Source organism: Camelus ferus, chromosome 19 (genome assembly GCF_009834535.1).
Source record: "Camelus ferus isolate YT-003-E chromosome 19, BCGSAC_Cfer_1.0, whole genome shotgun sequence".
Lineage (NCBI taxonomy): Eukaryota > Metazoa > Chordata > Mammalia > Artiodactyla > Camelidae > Camelus > Camelus ferus.
In genome coordinates, this window is record NC_045714.1 from 20,312,207 (window position 1) to 20,327,831 (window position 15,625).

General features: G+C 55.1%; 1 protein-coding gene across 3 annotated transcripts in view; it reads left to right on the forward strand.

The window, feature by feature from the left end:
* RRBP1 (ribosome binding protein 1) overlaps nucleotides 1-15,625 on the forward strand; it is a 61,254-nt gene that overhangs the window by 20,668 nt on the left and 24,961 nt on the right. For 2 of the 3 annotated variants that reach the window (XM_032461784.1, XM_032461783.1), the window contains exons 2-3: nucleotides 1,047-3,405; nucleotides 15,378-15,526. In XM_032461784.1, coding sequence (XP_032317675.1) covers nucleotides 1,068-3,405; nucleotides 15,378-15,526 — 2,487 coding nt within the window. In that variant the 5' untranslated portion in view covers nucleotides 1,047-1,067. The remainder of the gene's footprint in view (nucleotides 1-1,046; nucleotides 3,406-15,377; nucleotides 15,527-15,625) is intronic. The other variant, XM_032461782.1, reaches the window with a different exon arrangement.

The following is a 15,625-nucleotide window of genomic DNA, read 5'->3' on the forward strand; positions in this document are numbered from 1 at the left end:
AGGAGCAAGCCTCTTGGAGGTCCTCGCTGAAGTCGAATTCAGTCCGGCTACCAGCGGGAAGGTGTGGACCCACAGCCTCTGACCCTCTGACTTTGGTCCCCAGGAGAAGGGGTGGTCCATCCTCTTGGTTGGGAGTGTGTCATCAGGCAAAGGGTCCCCTCCCCGGGGTGAGGAGTGCGCCTGGTGACACTGCCTTCCTCCATCTTTGCAGCCCTTGGACATGAAATTCCAGATTGGAATCTTGTTTGGTTGGCTTCCCAAGACTGACATTCCTGGTTTCCTAACGGTCAGTGGCAGGTTGCAGAGCTCTTCGGAGCTGTCCCTGACAGAAGGCCAGTCTTCTTCCTCAGAGTTGTGGTGACTTTTCAGGAGTCTGATGCAGAATTCCCCATCTTGGACCCGGGTGGTTGTGTTTGTCAGCCTAGGGGGAGGGAACCGGCAGAGGAAGGTGGCCTGCTGGGCGCCTGCTGGCCGGGGCGCGTGTGGCTGACAGCCAGCAGCCGTGTTTGCGTGGGCTCACCTGGTATTTTTTAAATTAGTCAACTTCATGTGGAGGAAAAAAAAAATTCTGTCCAAATGTGAAAATGCAGTAGATCTCTCAACACAGTGCTCCGATTTCTACAGCAGTCAGCTGTGGTGGGGAGACACTTGCCCCTACTTTAGGGGGCATTTTGCCGCAGTCCTCCCTACCCCCATTGTCTCACACTTGGCCTGTGCTTGTGCTCATGTGCATCTTTGACCCCTGCGGTGGGGACACCTTGAATTGGCATCTGAGTCTCCGGGAAGCTAAGTGCCCCGATTATAGAGCTGTGTGCTGCCATCTCCCTGGCTTCGTATTTTCCAGCACTAATGTTAATTCTGTAAGAATTGCTCGCTTCTGAAGGGGGCGGGGGAGAATGTGTGACAGCAGAGATTGCCTGGGTTTGTTTCTTCCTTGACTTACCAGTCTGAAGAAGTCGCGAAACCATTAAGTTAGGTGTTGGGGATGGTAACTGTCAGATGCCTCGGTGTCTACAAAGAGTAATCGACGTGTATGTATTTGACAGGTGAAAGGAAAGCAAGCCAGGATGGATATTTACGACACTCAGACCTTGGGGGTTGTGGTCTTTGGTGGATTCATGGTGGTTTCTGCCATCGGCATCTTCCTGGTGTCGACATTCTCCATGAAGGAGACGTCATATGAAGAAGCTCTAGCCAACCAGCGCAAGGAGATGGCAAAAACTCACCACCAGAAAGTGGAGAAGAAAAAGAAGGAGAAAACAGTGGAGAAGAAAGGAAAGACTAAGAAAAAGGAAGAGAAACCCAATGGGAAGATACCTGACCATGAGCCAGCCCCCAACGTGACTGTCCTCCTCAAAGACCCGGTGCGGGCACTGCCAGTGGCCGTGGCTCCAACCTCAGTCCCATCCCCTGTGGTCATTGCCCCCGTGGCCACGGTACCAGCCATGCCCCAAGAGAAGCTGGCTTCTTCCCCTAAGGACAAAAAGAAAAAGGAAAAAAAAGTGGCAAAGGTGGAACCAGCAGTCAGTTCTGTGGTCAATTCTATCCAGGTTCTTGCCTCAAAGGCTGCCATCTTGGAAGCCGCTCCCAAGGAGGTGCCTATGGTGGTTGTGTCCCCAGTGGGTGCCAAGGGCAGTGCCTCAGCCACCAGCACTGCACAGGGCAAGAAGGCAGAGGGGGCCCAAAGTCAGGGCAAGAAGGCAGAGGGGGCCCAAAATCAGGGCAAGAAGGCAGAGGGGGCCCAAAATCAGGGCAAGAAGGTAGAGGGGGCCCAAAATCAGGGCAAGAAAGCAGAGGGGGCCCAAAATCAGGGCAAGAAAGCAGAGGGGGCCCAAAATCAGGGCAAGAAGGCAGATGGGACCCCCAACCAGGGCAAGAAGGCAGATGGGACCCCCAACCAGGGCAAGAAGACAGAGGGGGCTCAGAACCAGGGCAAGAAGACAGAGGGGGCTCAGAACCAGGGTAAGAAAGGAGAGGGGGCTCAAAATCAGGGCAAGAAGACAGAGGGGGCTCAGAACCAGGGTAAGAAAGGAGAGGGGGCTCAAAATCAGGGCAAGAAGGCAGAGGGGGCCCAGAACCAGGGCAAGAAGACAGAGGGGGCCCAGAACCAGGGCAAGAAGACAGAGGGGGCCCAGAACCAGGGCAAGAAGACAGATGGAACCCCCAATCAGGGCAAGAAGACAGAGGGGGCTCAGAACCAGGGTAAGAAAGGAGAGGGGGCCCAGAACCAGGGCAAGAAGGCAGAGGGGTCCCAGAACCAGGGTAAAAAGGCAGAAGGGGCCCCCAACCAGGGCAAGAAGACAGAGGTGCCTCAGAACCAGGGTAAGAAAGCAGAAGGGGCCCAAAATCAGGGCAAAAAGGCAGAAGGGGCCCAGAACCAGGGCAGTAAGGCAGAGGGGACCCCTAACCAGGGCAAGAAGACAGAGGGGGCCCAGAACCAGAGCAAGAAGGCAGAGGGGGCCCAGAACCAGGGCAAGAAGACAGAGGGGGCCCAGAACCAGGGCAAGAAGGCAGAGGGGAACCAGAACCAGGGCAAGAAGGCAGAGGGGGCCCAAAACCAGGGCAAGAAGGCAGAGGGAACCCCCAACCAGGGCAAGAAGGCAGAGGGGGCCCCCAACCAAGGCAAGAAGGCAGAGGGGGCCCAGAACCAGAGCAAGAAAGCAGAGGGGGTCCCCAACCAGGGCAAGAAGGCAGATGGGGCCCAGAACCAGAGCAAGAAGGGAGAGGGAACTCCCAACCAGGGCAAGAAGGCAGAGGGGACTGCCAACCAGGGTAAGAAAGCAGAGAGCACCCAGAATCAGGGCAAAAAGTCAGAGGGGGCCTCCAATCAGGGCAAAAAGGCTGAAGGGGCCCCCAACCAGGGCAAGAAATCAGAAGGGGCCTCTAACCAGGGCAGAAAAGCAGAGGGGGCCCAGAATCAAGGCAAAAAGGCAGAGGGGGCCCAGAATCAGGGCAAAAAAGAGGAAGGTACCCCAAACCAGGGCAAAAAGGTAGAAGGAAGCCCCAGTCAGGGCAAGAAGGCAGAAGGGACCCAGAACCAGGGCAAGAAGACAGAGGGGGCTCCCAACCAGGGCAGAAAAGCAGAGGGGGGCCAGAATCAGGGCAAAAAGTCAGATTTGGTTGTTAATCAGGGTACAAAGGCAGATGGTGTTGCAAACCAGGGGAAAAAAGCCGAAGGCGCCCCCAGTCAAGGGAAGAAGGCAGAGGTCACCTCGAATCAGGGCAAAAAGGCAGAAGGGTCCCCCAGCCAGGGCAAAAAGGTGGATGCATCTGCCAATCAGAGTAGAAAAGGAGACTCAGCTCCTGTCCAGGGCAAAAATGCAGATATGGTCCAGAGCCAGGAGGCACCAAAGCAAGAGGCTCCTGCAAAGAAGAAGTCTGGGTCAAAGAAGAAGGGTGATTCCGGTAAGTAGCTCTGATTTCTTTATAAACTTGGAGGGGAAAGCTACCTTTAAAACACTTATGGATTCCCTTTGGGGAGGCCATCTGTATGTTGTATCAGATGTTGCCAAAACAAGGCTGCATAACAAACACCCCAGAATTCAGTGGTTTACTGCAGCAGTCACTTACTCTCACTCCTGTTTCTGTTGACACAGCTGGAGGTTGCCTGATCTGGGTTTTCCTGGCTTGGTGGCTCTGCTCCACACTGCAGTTTAATTGGTTTGGCTCCCGCTGCAGGTCGAGTGTAGGTCTCCTCCACGTGTGTCCGTTCTGGGGCCCGGGCCAAGGCATCAGAGTCTAGAGGGCAGAGGCCTTCCTCGTGGTTATGGCAGAACTATCAAAGGGCACTTTTCAAACCAGCATCCTATTGGCCAAAGCAAGGCACGTGACTGAGCCCAAGTCAAGGGACAGGAAGTCCATTGCCTCCAGCGGGAGGGACTGCAGAGCGACATGGGGAGAAGGTGTGAGTTGGAGAGAGAAGAATTCGCAACAGTGACTCCATCCACCACATAGTGTGGAACAGTTCCGTGTGTTGGCAGTGGTAAACGAATGGCTGCGTTCGGTCAGCCTGTCCTGTGTTCTCACCTCACCTGGTGCTTTAGCATAGCATTGTTCTTTTCTGTGTGTTTGTTGAGTGAGTAACAGTAGGATAATGCTTCTAAGAAGCGATGGCATCCACAGCCCCGCCTCCCGGTTTTCCCTCTTTGGTACCCGCCACCCCAGTTATTTAATGGAGTGCCTTAGAACATTAAAATAGATATTATAGATCAGACACATATTAGGTAATGTAGAATACGAGTTTCTTGTTGTCTTTTGGTGCTCATTGCTATAGAAATTAAGCCGGTGAGTTCCTGTTTCATGTTATCATTCATTTGGTACAGTAGGCTTTCCCCCCCTCCCTCCCGCCCTCCTTCCTTCCTCTCTTCTTACTCTGTGTGCAATTGCTCATGCTCTCTCTCTTGATTTCTTTCTTTCTTAGATTAGCCATTCGTTGGTTTGGGAAATTAATTGTATTTATCTTGATGAGGTATCTTAGGGGCTCTGAAATCCTGGGACCTGAGCCAGGTGGACAGGGCCCTGTGTTTGCAGCTGGGTTTCCCTCTCTTTCCCCTATGTGAAGCTGTCTCACTTTTTCTCCGTTTCCTTCTCCCCCCAGCTTTTGCGGGGGACATTTGCTCGGGCGGCACTCTGCTCCCAGTCAGGGGACCTGTCCCGTGTGAGTGGCTTTGGGCTCCTACCGAGGCTCAGGGACCAGCCTGCCTTGCCTTACCGGTCACATCAACCTCTCGGGCCCTTTGAAAATCCAAACACTGAGCCACTGTCCTGTTTTGAAGGTGATGTTCCATTTGACCAAGGGACAAGGGCGTTTGAGACAGAAGATGGATGGAAATGAGACCCTGCCTGTTTTCTGGCTCTCCCACATCAAGTGTGTTCAGACTAGAACTTCCTATGGTCATTAGTACCATGTATGGCTTTAGACATTTGAAATAAGGTGTGAAACAGGAACAGAGGATAATATTAGAAGGGAAGGCAAAATTGCCCCTATTTGCAGGTAATAAAGAGCCTTGTTAGCAGAAGACCTAATTTACGACCTGTATGAACCCACAAAGCAGTTCGACTGAGGTGGTATAAGAGGACGTTGAAACAGAGGAAATACCATGGTTCAGGATGAAAAAGACTAAATGTTATAGTTTCATCCCCAAGTTAATTTAGTAGCTTACTGTTCTTCCTGCTGAAATTTCAGTGGGCTTAATAAAAGTCCCACCTCGAGGGGAAAATAAACAAGAATACTGAGTAGGTTTTTAAGTGCCTTTTGGAAGGCCGGTTTTGTCTGATGTGTGAACGCATTCCCAAACTGCTGTAATTATGGTAGGATGCTGGCTCCAGGCCAGCAGGTCAGGAAGAGAATGGTCCTAAGCAGACTGTGTGGCACCTGAGCACTTCAGTGAGGGGAGGAGAGAGGTTCAGCCACTGATCTTGGGCAGCATGTGCCAGGTTTGGAAGGATCTGCTTATTAGCCCCCTCTAAAAATGTAACGTTTAGATGAATTAAAGTAAAAAGAAACCGAAACCTAGAAAGTACGAGAGCTGGCCAAAATTAGTATTGATCCAGCCCAGGTGGCAGGAAGCTGTGACGCCAGGATCACAGGGAGAAAATCACAAAGGCCGGTGCGAGGTGCTGGGCCACACGCCAACCACATAGCCCGGCAGTCAGGACCGTGTGCGGACACTGCCTCACCGGGTGACGCGGGGTCGATGTGACACCTGAATGTGAATTTTTTCTTCTTCAACTCTGAAGAGTCTGAAAACATGGGAAACATACCTTCTTGCGGTTTCTTTTTCATCTTCCTGACTGCGCTGTGGTATTTTGGCCCCGTTTGCCCGTGGTTGGTGTGCAGAGCCATCTTGAGGCCCTCAGGGTGGATGTGGGCCCTCCCCCTACTCCACAGAGATCCCCCAGCCCACTCTGTGCAGGGCCCCTCAAGCTCTAATGTGGGGATGAATCTCCGGGGATCTTGTTAACATAAAGACTCCGACTCAGTACTTCCGGGCGGGGTCTGAGGTCCTGCATTTCTAACCAGCAACCCTGAGATGCTGGTGCAGTTAGTCCCAGGCCCACACTTGGGGGGTAGTCAGGGCCCCCGAGTCTGCCGAGGGTCGGGGTGCAGGAAAGAGTGGTGAGTTCTTTCCCTAAGGGCTTGTCTCATCCATGAAGGACTGTGGCCGGGGAGGGGAGTGGTCAAGTGTGGGCCTCTCTCCCGGTCGGTTCAGGTGTCCCCAGATGCAGGCATGCAGTTCAGGGCTGGCTCTGAAGACCCTTCCCAGGTCCCATGTCGCAGTGTGTTTGGGGTTAGGGGCTATTTTGTGTCCTTGGGCCCTTCTCCGCACCAGAGCCCTGATCATTGCAGGGATGTCCCCGCCTGTGCGGCGCTCACTCCCGCTGCCTCATCCCCCAGTTCTCAGCAGAGTTGCGCAAGCCACAGCTGGTGGTTGAGGGTGTGAGGGACAGATATGGGGAATGGTGGTCCGGTGGGGATGGAGGGCTCCCCTGCGATCACACCTTGGTTGTGGGACTCGGTGTTCCAGTGTTAGTCTGACCCATGTTGAGCTTTTGTGGCTGTGGCCCCGTTGCCACGTGGGAAGCAGGCCATGTTCTTGTCATGCAGTTATTCCTCGTGTCCTGCGCAGAAGGCTGAAGTCAGCCCTGGCTGCTCCCCCTTGGTTTCCTTGCCTGCCCGCCATGACTGTGTCAGTTTGGGGCCAGCTTCTTCAGACCCACGTGTACCCACCTCAAGGGAACTGTGGACAGAATCCGGGCTGGGCTGGCCGGCCCTGGGCACCCAGAAACTTGGGGGCCTGGAGGTATGAGTGGCCTTGGGGGTGGTGAGGTGTCCTGAAGACCATGCTGCAGGGGTTGGGAAGATGGGTGGGGAGTGGGTTCTGCATCAAGAAGGCCAGGAAGAGAGCTTGGGGGAGGGGACCTTGACTTGGGCAGGGAGGGGCCGTGAGGTTTCACCGTGGGTACCAGAGAGCTAGGGTCTGGGACTGTGCTGGCCAGTATGGGAGCTGCTGGTCACGTGGGGCCATTTAAGTCAACATTCAAATCAATCAAAAGTCAAAAAATGAAAGACTCAGTCACATGGCCAGTGGCTACCCTTTTGGACAGTGCAGATGAAAACCGCCTGCATCAGTACACAAGGTTCTACTGGACAATGCTTCTCTAAATAGGAGCCAGTGGGACAGAGGTGGCCCTGTGAAGGTGGATGCTCCTCTGCAGCCCAGTTGGCATCGTGAGGCTCCTGCCCCACTGTTCTTCCTGCCTGTGTCCTGGGTGGGCTGGGACTGAGCTCCCGCCATCCTCTCGATCCACAGTGAGAGGTCACAGAGGCTATGCCTGGTCTGTGACACTTGGCAGATCAGCAGCAAAACTAGCCCAGGAGCTGTTCCGCCAGAGACGGGGTGGCTTCCTCAGTCACATGGGCTGTCCCTGTCCTGTCACCTGGTCGTCTCAGCAGGGCCCTCACTGACAGGAGCCCCAGAGGAGACTCCTGGAGGCGGGCACAGGACATGCTTCTGCAGGCCCGAGCTGGAATTATTCCAGAACTTCTGATCTGATTTTCCTACAAGAGCAAATCGAGGCCTTGTGGCAGATATTTACTGCTTGTTGGTGGCCGGATTTGACAGCGGCCACCTGCCTTCCTAATCCTTTTTCAAATTTATTGTGTAAATATGTGCTTCCAGCAAACAAAATTCGAACAATGTGGAGGCGTGGAAGGTGAAATTGGATGTCTTCCTTTCCACTCTATGGCAGGCGCCACCCACCTCTCCGGGGGAGCCCCGAGGGTGCTCTGCTCTTCACCCTGACGGCGTACCGTTGGGGCCTGCGGTGCGCAGAGATGGAGCTTACTTCCCTTGCTCACCAGTGTGCTGGTGACATCTTTCCAGATGCACCTGCAGGGCTGCTGCGTTCATATTCTGTAGCATGAATGTATCATAATTTATTTAAATGATGTTAAATAGCGTGCTGTTCTTTTGCTGCTAAAATTAATGGTGCAGTGACGTATGTGTACTATTGCGTGAGTATCTCTGTAACGTAAATTCCTGGGAATGTAATTGCTAAGTCAAAAGGTAGGTGTATTTTTAATCTAGGGAGACAGCTCACGTTGCTGTCCAAGGGCCTGTCACGGTGGGCGTCCTCCCAGTGGTGTCCTGGCACCTCCCTCCGACCTCACTGCTCATGTCACTCCACGGAGGTGGTGGTCATTTCAGGGGCCTCTGTGAACCAGGTGCGGAATGAGGAGAAACACTTGTTTATGAAACAGAAGGTTCTTTTCTCGGTGTCTGGAGAAGAGGGAATTCATGGAATCACAGCAAAGTGGAAATTTCCTGGAATTGAACCTTTGAGTGTTTGCAGCCCCGTCCAGGCCTCTGCTGGTTCGCTCCCCGAGAGTCACCGCAGCGAGAGCTCGTGTTGATTAGGAGAGCTCAGGAAGCGTGTGGACGTGGTGATGGTTTTGGGTACCGTCCACTCCAGCTCCTGGAAGTGAGTCCGTGCGTGTGGTGCGGGCAGGGCCTGGCGACCCAGACACTCAGACGTAGGAGGGACAGGAGGTACCTTCTGGAAACTCCACTTTGGGCCCAAGCCCTGGGACTTGTGTCTGCTGAGCGAGGTGGGCCATCTGGGATGGGGGACCCTCCCCTTGCACTCTATGCCCTGGCTTTATGCCAGACCCTGTCCCTGTCCATGGACACGAGCCGTCTACTCTGGGGCCAGAGGCCATCACATCAGGGCCCAGGAGCCTCCAGGAGGAAACGCCCTCAGACACAGGCCCTCACGAGCCAAGATGGCCGAGCCCGACATGCCACACATCCATGTGGGAGGAAGGCCCTTTCTGTGGGGAGGACTGTGGGTGAATTTCATTATCTTCCCTTCACCCTTCTGCATTTTCCAGTTTTTCTCTAACGCGCATTTCTTGTTAATGGAAGAGAAACAAAAACTCCATTATTTGTGAGTTGAAGAAATAGGCCCTTCTTGTACCAAGTGGAGCTCCTATCCTTTCGGGCTCCAGGAGGCAGCCCAGCTCTGACCTCAGGGCCCTGAGCATCCCCTGAGCGGCAGAGAGGACTCCTTGCTACTTCGGGGGCCCAGGCTGAGGAAGAAAACGGCCAGTTCTTCTCAGCCTGTCCCAGCCCTGGGCGCCAGCCTGAGGTCAGATGAGAGTTAAAGGTGGTTCCCGTGTCAGGGAACCTGGCAGCATCCTGGGGGCCCGTCAGCTACACGTCATACGGAGCCTCGCCGGCTGCTTCTGCCACTGCCGGACCACAGGAAATGGCATGGGTAGAGTCGTGTTCTGTAACCTAATGGGGCAGGGGCCAGACCTACCAGGAGACTATAGTCGGCGAGTCTGTAGCTGAGCAGGGCCTCAGCTGCCGCCGTGTGACCGGACAGGAGCAGCACTCCTTCCTGCTGGGCCACCCCCGCCCGCCCGGCCCCCTGCGCGCCGGCGGCTGTTTGGTGAGGGGTTCCTTCTGTGCATCTGTCCCCGAGTGTTCTCTAAGGTGGGTCTGCAGTCTTAACCTGTTTTCTGGCAGCAGAAACCAAAGCTCATCCCTGTTTGGAGACATCCCGGAAGTGAGGGATGGGACCCTGGGCCTGGGTCTCCATCTGCAGCTGCCCAGGCCCAGCCCCCGGCAGCCGCCCTTCGACTCCCTCAGAGGGAGTTTTGAGATTATGTTTGATCCTGTCTTGAACTTAACTCAGTTTCTCAGGGTCAGAAGCTCTGAAGAAAGCTGCAGGGCGTATGAGCTTTTACTCACTTCCACGTAAGTTCTTCAAACCCAACTTTGTTCTTCTTTTCTAAAAGAACAAAGCATCCCCTAGGGAAGCGAGTCTCATGTCGGTGGGGCACTGCCACATCTCAGAGCAGCGCTGGAAGGCGTTCCTCCAGAGCCCTCCGTTCGGTCCTCTCCAAACACAGCAGCACTGGGGCTCCCACCGCTGCCCACAGCCGGGCAGGAGGCCTGCGGTGGCCCATCCCTGGGCTTCCGCGGGCGGCAGGTCAAAGCAGCACGCTCACCTCAGGCCCGAGGAGGGGCCTTGCCCGGGGTCCTCGAGGAGCTGTATTTCTTTAAGAAACACTGTGATGTGTCGTACTTGTTTTTTTCAGATATAAAATTGATTTTGTTAAAATTTGAGGGGAAAAGCAAAAGTATAAAGAGAAAAATAAAGTCGTTCAATCTACAGGATTTAAAAAAAAATTCCATTAGACACCATTATCTGTAGCTTAATAGATTATTCTTTTCTCCAACCAAATGGAAAAGCCTGACTTGAAGGCCCCAGATGGGTCGCTCCTGACAGTATTTGTACTTTGCTCCAGTGCTCTTAAAACACCACGTGCTGGTGTCCTGGGCCGCGAAGGCCCGGGGCAGCCGCTGCTCTGAGACCTGCATCCTGTCGGGAGGGAGACCAGCCCTGGACGGTACTGGGCTTGGGCTTGAGGGGGGCTTCGAGTTGGCCTCCTGTGTGCTGCCCAGGACCCTTGACCGCTGTGACGGGGACAAGCAGTCTCGAGGGTGGCAGGAGCTGCGGCTGTGCCTCTGATGCATTTGGCAGAGCTTCCATCGAGGGCCTCGAAGTGTTACTTTCCCAAAGGCTCCCGAGGACCCTGCAGGGCCACCGTGTGTGTACCAGCAGCTGGTGGGGAGGCCAGCTGTGATGCTGGCCCAGGTGCCTCATTTCTGGAGACAGGTGTGCCTGCCAGCTTCTCTGACTCAGGGGCTCGCCCTCTGGACTTGAGGTCAGTGGGAGCCAGAAGTTCGTCTCTAAATCAGACAGGTGCTTGTGTGGTGCTGACTTCCAGGAGGCACTGGGGAGCCCTTCCTGGGGCCCCGGGCCTTTGACCTGAGTTTGGCTCAGGTGATTGGAGATGTCAGGGCCTGATGGGCTTCCCGATGTTGGGGTCTGGCTTCCTTTTGGGGAGCTTGCAGGGTCCCCTAACCCACACTGCTGGGGTGGCACCTGTGCAGGAGCCGGAGTCAGCAGCAGCCATTTGACCTGCATCTCTGTGTCTGAGGCAGAGGCCTTCAGAACTGGTCTGGACATTGCCTGAGAAGATGAGTGTCTTTGCCATTGGGATTTTCCAGCCCCGTAGACTGCACCACCATGGTCCGCTGTTGGAGTCCCTGGGTTGACACTGGGCCCCCCTCAGCCCTAGCCCCTGGCCCTGGGCTCTTTGCTGACCTGCCAGCCTCCAGCCCTGTCCCTCTGTGTGTCCTGAAGTAATTTTTCCCAAATGCAAACCTTGCTCATTGCTAGGTGTTGCTCCTTTGCCCACGCGGTGAAATCTGGATCCCTTGGGTGAAGACTGGGACCTACTCCCGTCTCACCTGCCTCCACTCTGCCAGCCTTGCGCCTATCCTCACCGTTCCCCTTCCTGAAGCCCTAGCCCTCGCCTTCTCTCCACCCAGCAGTGTCTGGTGTGAGCATCTCCTGCGTGAAAAGCCTTTCCGGTGTGCAAGTTCTGTCTGCGTGGCTCTGCAGCATGATTCTGTCCCGGGTCTCCTCCGCCCCTCCTAGCTGGAAGTCCCACCCAACCAGCCTTTCCAGCCCAGCGTTTTGCAGACTGCTGGGTACACAGTAGGTGCATACTTTGTGCCCAAGGCCCCCTGGACAGGGCTGCTGGGACACCCATCCTAGGGCCTGATGACGACCCCCCTTGGGTCACAGCTGTCGCCCGGGCAGTTCCTGCAACCTTCCCAGCACCCGCTGGGTGGTGAATCGGCCACGAGCCGTGCAGGGGCTCCCGGGACTGGACGCCGGAGGGGCTGCTGCTGAAGCATCTGTGCGAGGCCCCCGTGGCTGAGGCCTGGCCCCTATGCAGGAGGAGAGAAGTTCTCCCAGAAGGACCGCATGGCCGACAGGAAGAGAGGAGGAGACCCCTAGGTGCCTTTCTGCAAGGCAGGTTTACTCCTAGGTGTTTCCACCTCCCAGGGTGACCGCACAAGGAGCTGAGTTTTGGAATCTGAGGTATTACACTTGTTATCCAAGTGCTACGTGCTTCTTGGTTGAGAGCCCAGGGAGGCAGAGGGCTCCCCATTTTCCTTATGTGCTGCCCCCTTAACCTTGTGAGTGAGGACAGGGGTGCGAGACAGGAGGCAGAGGGTCCCCAGGCCGCAGTGTTCTGTCCATAGAGGGCGTGGGTGCTGGGACCTGTGCATCGGTCATGGGAGCCAGGGGCAGAGTTGCTTCAGCCGCTAGGGGCGCTGTCCACTCCAGGGGAGGGGTCGGCTAGGGTCTGGGATGCTCATGGCGCTGCTGAGGGATTGTGCAGCGGCCTGCCCTGTGCCCGGCATCATCCACGCACGTTGCCGTCTAATCTTCGCAGTGAGACTGTAGGGGAGGAAGGATTGTTACCCCCATTTCACAGAGGAGGGAGCAGTGGCAGAAAGAGGCAAAGCCACGTGTGCAAGGACGCACAGGTGGGAAGGAGCTGAGCTGGAACTCAAGGCTGGGCCACCGGCTCCAGGGGCCTTGTTCTGAGCCTGGATTGCTCCAGAGCAGTGAGACGCTGGCCCTGCCTGGCCGCTCCGCTCTCCTGCCAAACCTGTTCCTCCCCAGGCCTCCAGGGCCTCTGCGTTCCTGGAATTTTAGACTCTAAGGTGGGCCAAACCTTGGCCACAGGAGCAGCCCCTCGGTGAGCCCCTCTCCCTGGAGTTGCCCGATGCGTGGTCTTTATGAGGCCTGTGGCTTCACAGACTAGATGAAGAGTCTTTGACAAGTTTGTTTTAGGGCCTTAGGATTTCACAGCACCGAAATTATTCCTGGTCTCTGAGCTTCGGTGGACTGGCGTGATGTGCCGATGCGTCATTTGGGGAAGGGGTCCCATGCCCGCCTGCCGGTCTCCTGCCCCCCGGCAGGTTTTTAGTGCCGCAGGTTTGGTGAGAGGCCCTTGAAAACTGGAAGTAAATACACTCACATGAAATCCAAGGTTCTGGTTCCTATTTCCCAGGACTTTTTTTCTCTCTTTCGGTTTTACTTCCCCTGATCTGGAGAGATTAGAGATGGCACTGTTCTTACCTAAGAGGCTTAATGAAAAAATGTAAAGTTACATCTCTAGGAATAATTTTAAAGTCTCTGTATGAGGCTGGAGAAAGCTGGACAATTCTGGGGGGGTGGGGGGTGGGCAGAGGGAGTTAAATTTTGCTATTACGTACTTTTGAAATGTTTCACTTGTTAACAGATTTTTATTACTTTGTTCCCTGAAATATCTAATACAGTTTAATACAATCTCACGAGAAAGTTGGAATACAGATGTATTAGGATAACGCTCTTACAGGTTCCTCTCAGCAACGTTCTGTGGACAGGGCATCGTGGCGTCCATGGCCCTCCAGGAGGGAATGCACGTTTGTCGAGACCACTGGGGTGATGGCTGTGAAGGAAGTGACATTGGTCATTGAGATGTCACGTGTCCCCTTCTCCCAGACTATCCCCAGATGGTGCAGCAGGGGCCTGGGAGGATGGTCTCCAGGGAGAGCGTTCAAGAGAGGCCTGAGCCCCGGTCACTGGGGCCTCTGCAGGGACAGAGGCTGCCAGGGCTTCAGCAGGGAGTGCTTCGGGCGTCCCTGGGGTTGGAAAGGAGTAGCCAGGCTGTCCTGTAGAAATGCAGCGTGAGCCACATTAAACAAGGCAGATGAGAGACACGTGAAATTCATTTTAATGGTATCTTTTTATTTAACCCAGTTGACCCCAAATGCCATCATTTCAGCATGCAATTAACAAAAGAAGTTATGACAGATATTTTACATTCTTTTTTTTTTTTTCATACCAAGTCTTGAGAATCTAGTGTGTCCTCCACTGGGAGCCACCTCACTTCCCACCAGCCACATGGCAGGTGCCCGGCAGCCACATGTGGCTGGTGGCTGAACACTGGCAGCACAGGGTGAGTGAGACCTCTCTGAGTCCAGAAAGGAGAAGGGCTGAGTGGCGGTCAGCTGAGAGGCCGTCCTGCCCAGTCTGACTCCAGCTGACCTCCCACTTCTGGAAAACCCTGGCAGGAATGTCCATCTGCAGCCCCAGGGGGAGGAGCAGGGAGCCCAGAGACCAAAATGCTAACCGTGGGGTTTTCGTCTGCTCGCGAACTGGAGAGTGGTTTTTCTTCTCCTTCGGCTTGGCTTCACTCAGAGTTCTCTCTAGTGCACGTACATTTGCCATTAGAATTATTTTGCATTATATACGTATTTCAGTGAAAGAATAAAAGCTGAAAGGGGACATCCCCTCACCTCCCCATTTTTGTGACGCCCTTGAGCTCTTAGATTTCTAATGTTAACGTGGTTATTTTTAATCTCTGAGCTTCACGGGGTAAGAGATTCTAAAAAAGAAGGTGCTCGTAGCAACCAGCTCACCCATGTCGCACTTTCCCCTTGTTTGGGTATCATGCTAAGTGCTTTGACTTGTGATGAAAATATTGTGACAAGTGAGGGAAAATAATTGTGACAAGCCAGAGAATTTCGGGTTGCCATGGAAACCATCCCCCTTGGGCATCCTCCGTGGGGTGGGCTTGGCTGCAGGTACCGCTGCAGGCAGCCTCTTGCCTTGGTTTCGGCTTGTCTGGGGCCCTGTTGCTCAGCGGTGTGCAGATTTGGGCCTCAGCACGAGGAACTGCCTGGGCACCTCAGGCGGGGCTCCTGCCAGGCAGAGCATCTCCGTTCTCCCCTTCTGGCCTTCTGGGCTGCATGAGAGCCTGCGAGAGCGCGAAGCTTTTGTGAGGGCATCAGGAGGATTCCAGAACGGGCCGCTGGCTGGTGGCACGTGGCTCTGTGTCCTGCAGCAGCTCACTGGCCAATGGCCTGGCGAGTGGGCAGAACTAGTCCAGACGAGCCCAGCCTTCCTCTGTCCTGAAACCTGCCTTAAGCTTTCTCCAGGGAGAGGTGGAAATAGAGGATCTGGACCAGGACGTGGGGGAGGCGGCCTCCTCCCCCTGGGACTTCGGGGGTGCAGCTGTGGGGATGACTGACATTAGTGCAGCCCCTCAGGGCCGTGGGGCTCACTCACGGCGGGGGTGTGAGCCTCCCTGGGCCATGCAGGGTGAGAACCGGACCAGGCAGTTTGCTGGGAAATGAAGGAAGGAAAAAACCACCTTTGGGAAAGTATGCCTTGCTTGATTCTGCTTATTTTGATGGTAAAATAAAAGTGGGGGGACATTTCCAGCCCAGGAAAATAACCTCTTTACTCGGGGACCTTCCCCTGCTGTCTTTGGGCAGGTGCAGGACCTGGCGATGAGGCCATTCGAGATTCTGGGCTGGGCTCACTGCCCTCAGCCCACAGACCCACGGCAGCCGGACAGAGGCCTTGGCTGTGACTGGCCCCTGCTCCCTCAGGGTGTGAGGGGCTTGGTTGCTGGTCTGAGTGTGAGGCCCTCCCCTTCTCTCGCCATGCAGGGCCCCCAGACGCCAACAGCCCTCCCTGCCTCCCCTACAAGACACTGGTCTCCACAGTGGGAAGCATGGTGTTCAGCGAGGGCGAGGCCCAGCAGCTCATCGAGATCCTGTCTGAGAAAGCTGGTGTCATTCAGGACACGTGGCACAAGGTGGGCCCCCTCCTCCTGGCCACATTTGGTGGCCATTGTGGCTGGCGAGCAGCTGGCCGGGTGGTTTCGCCCCCGATGCCTGGCCTGGGGCCAGTGATT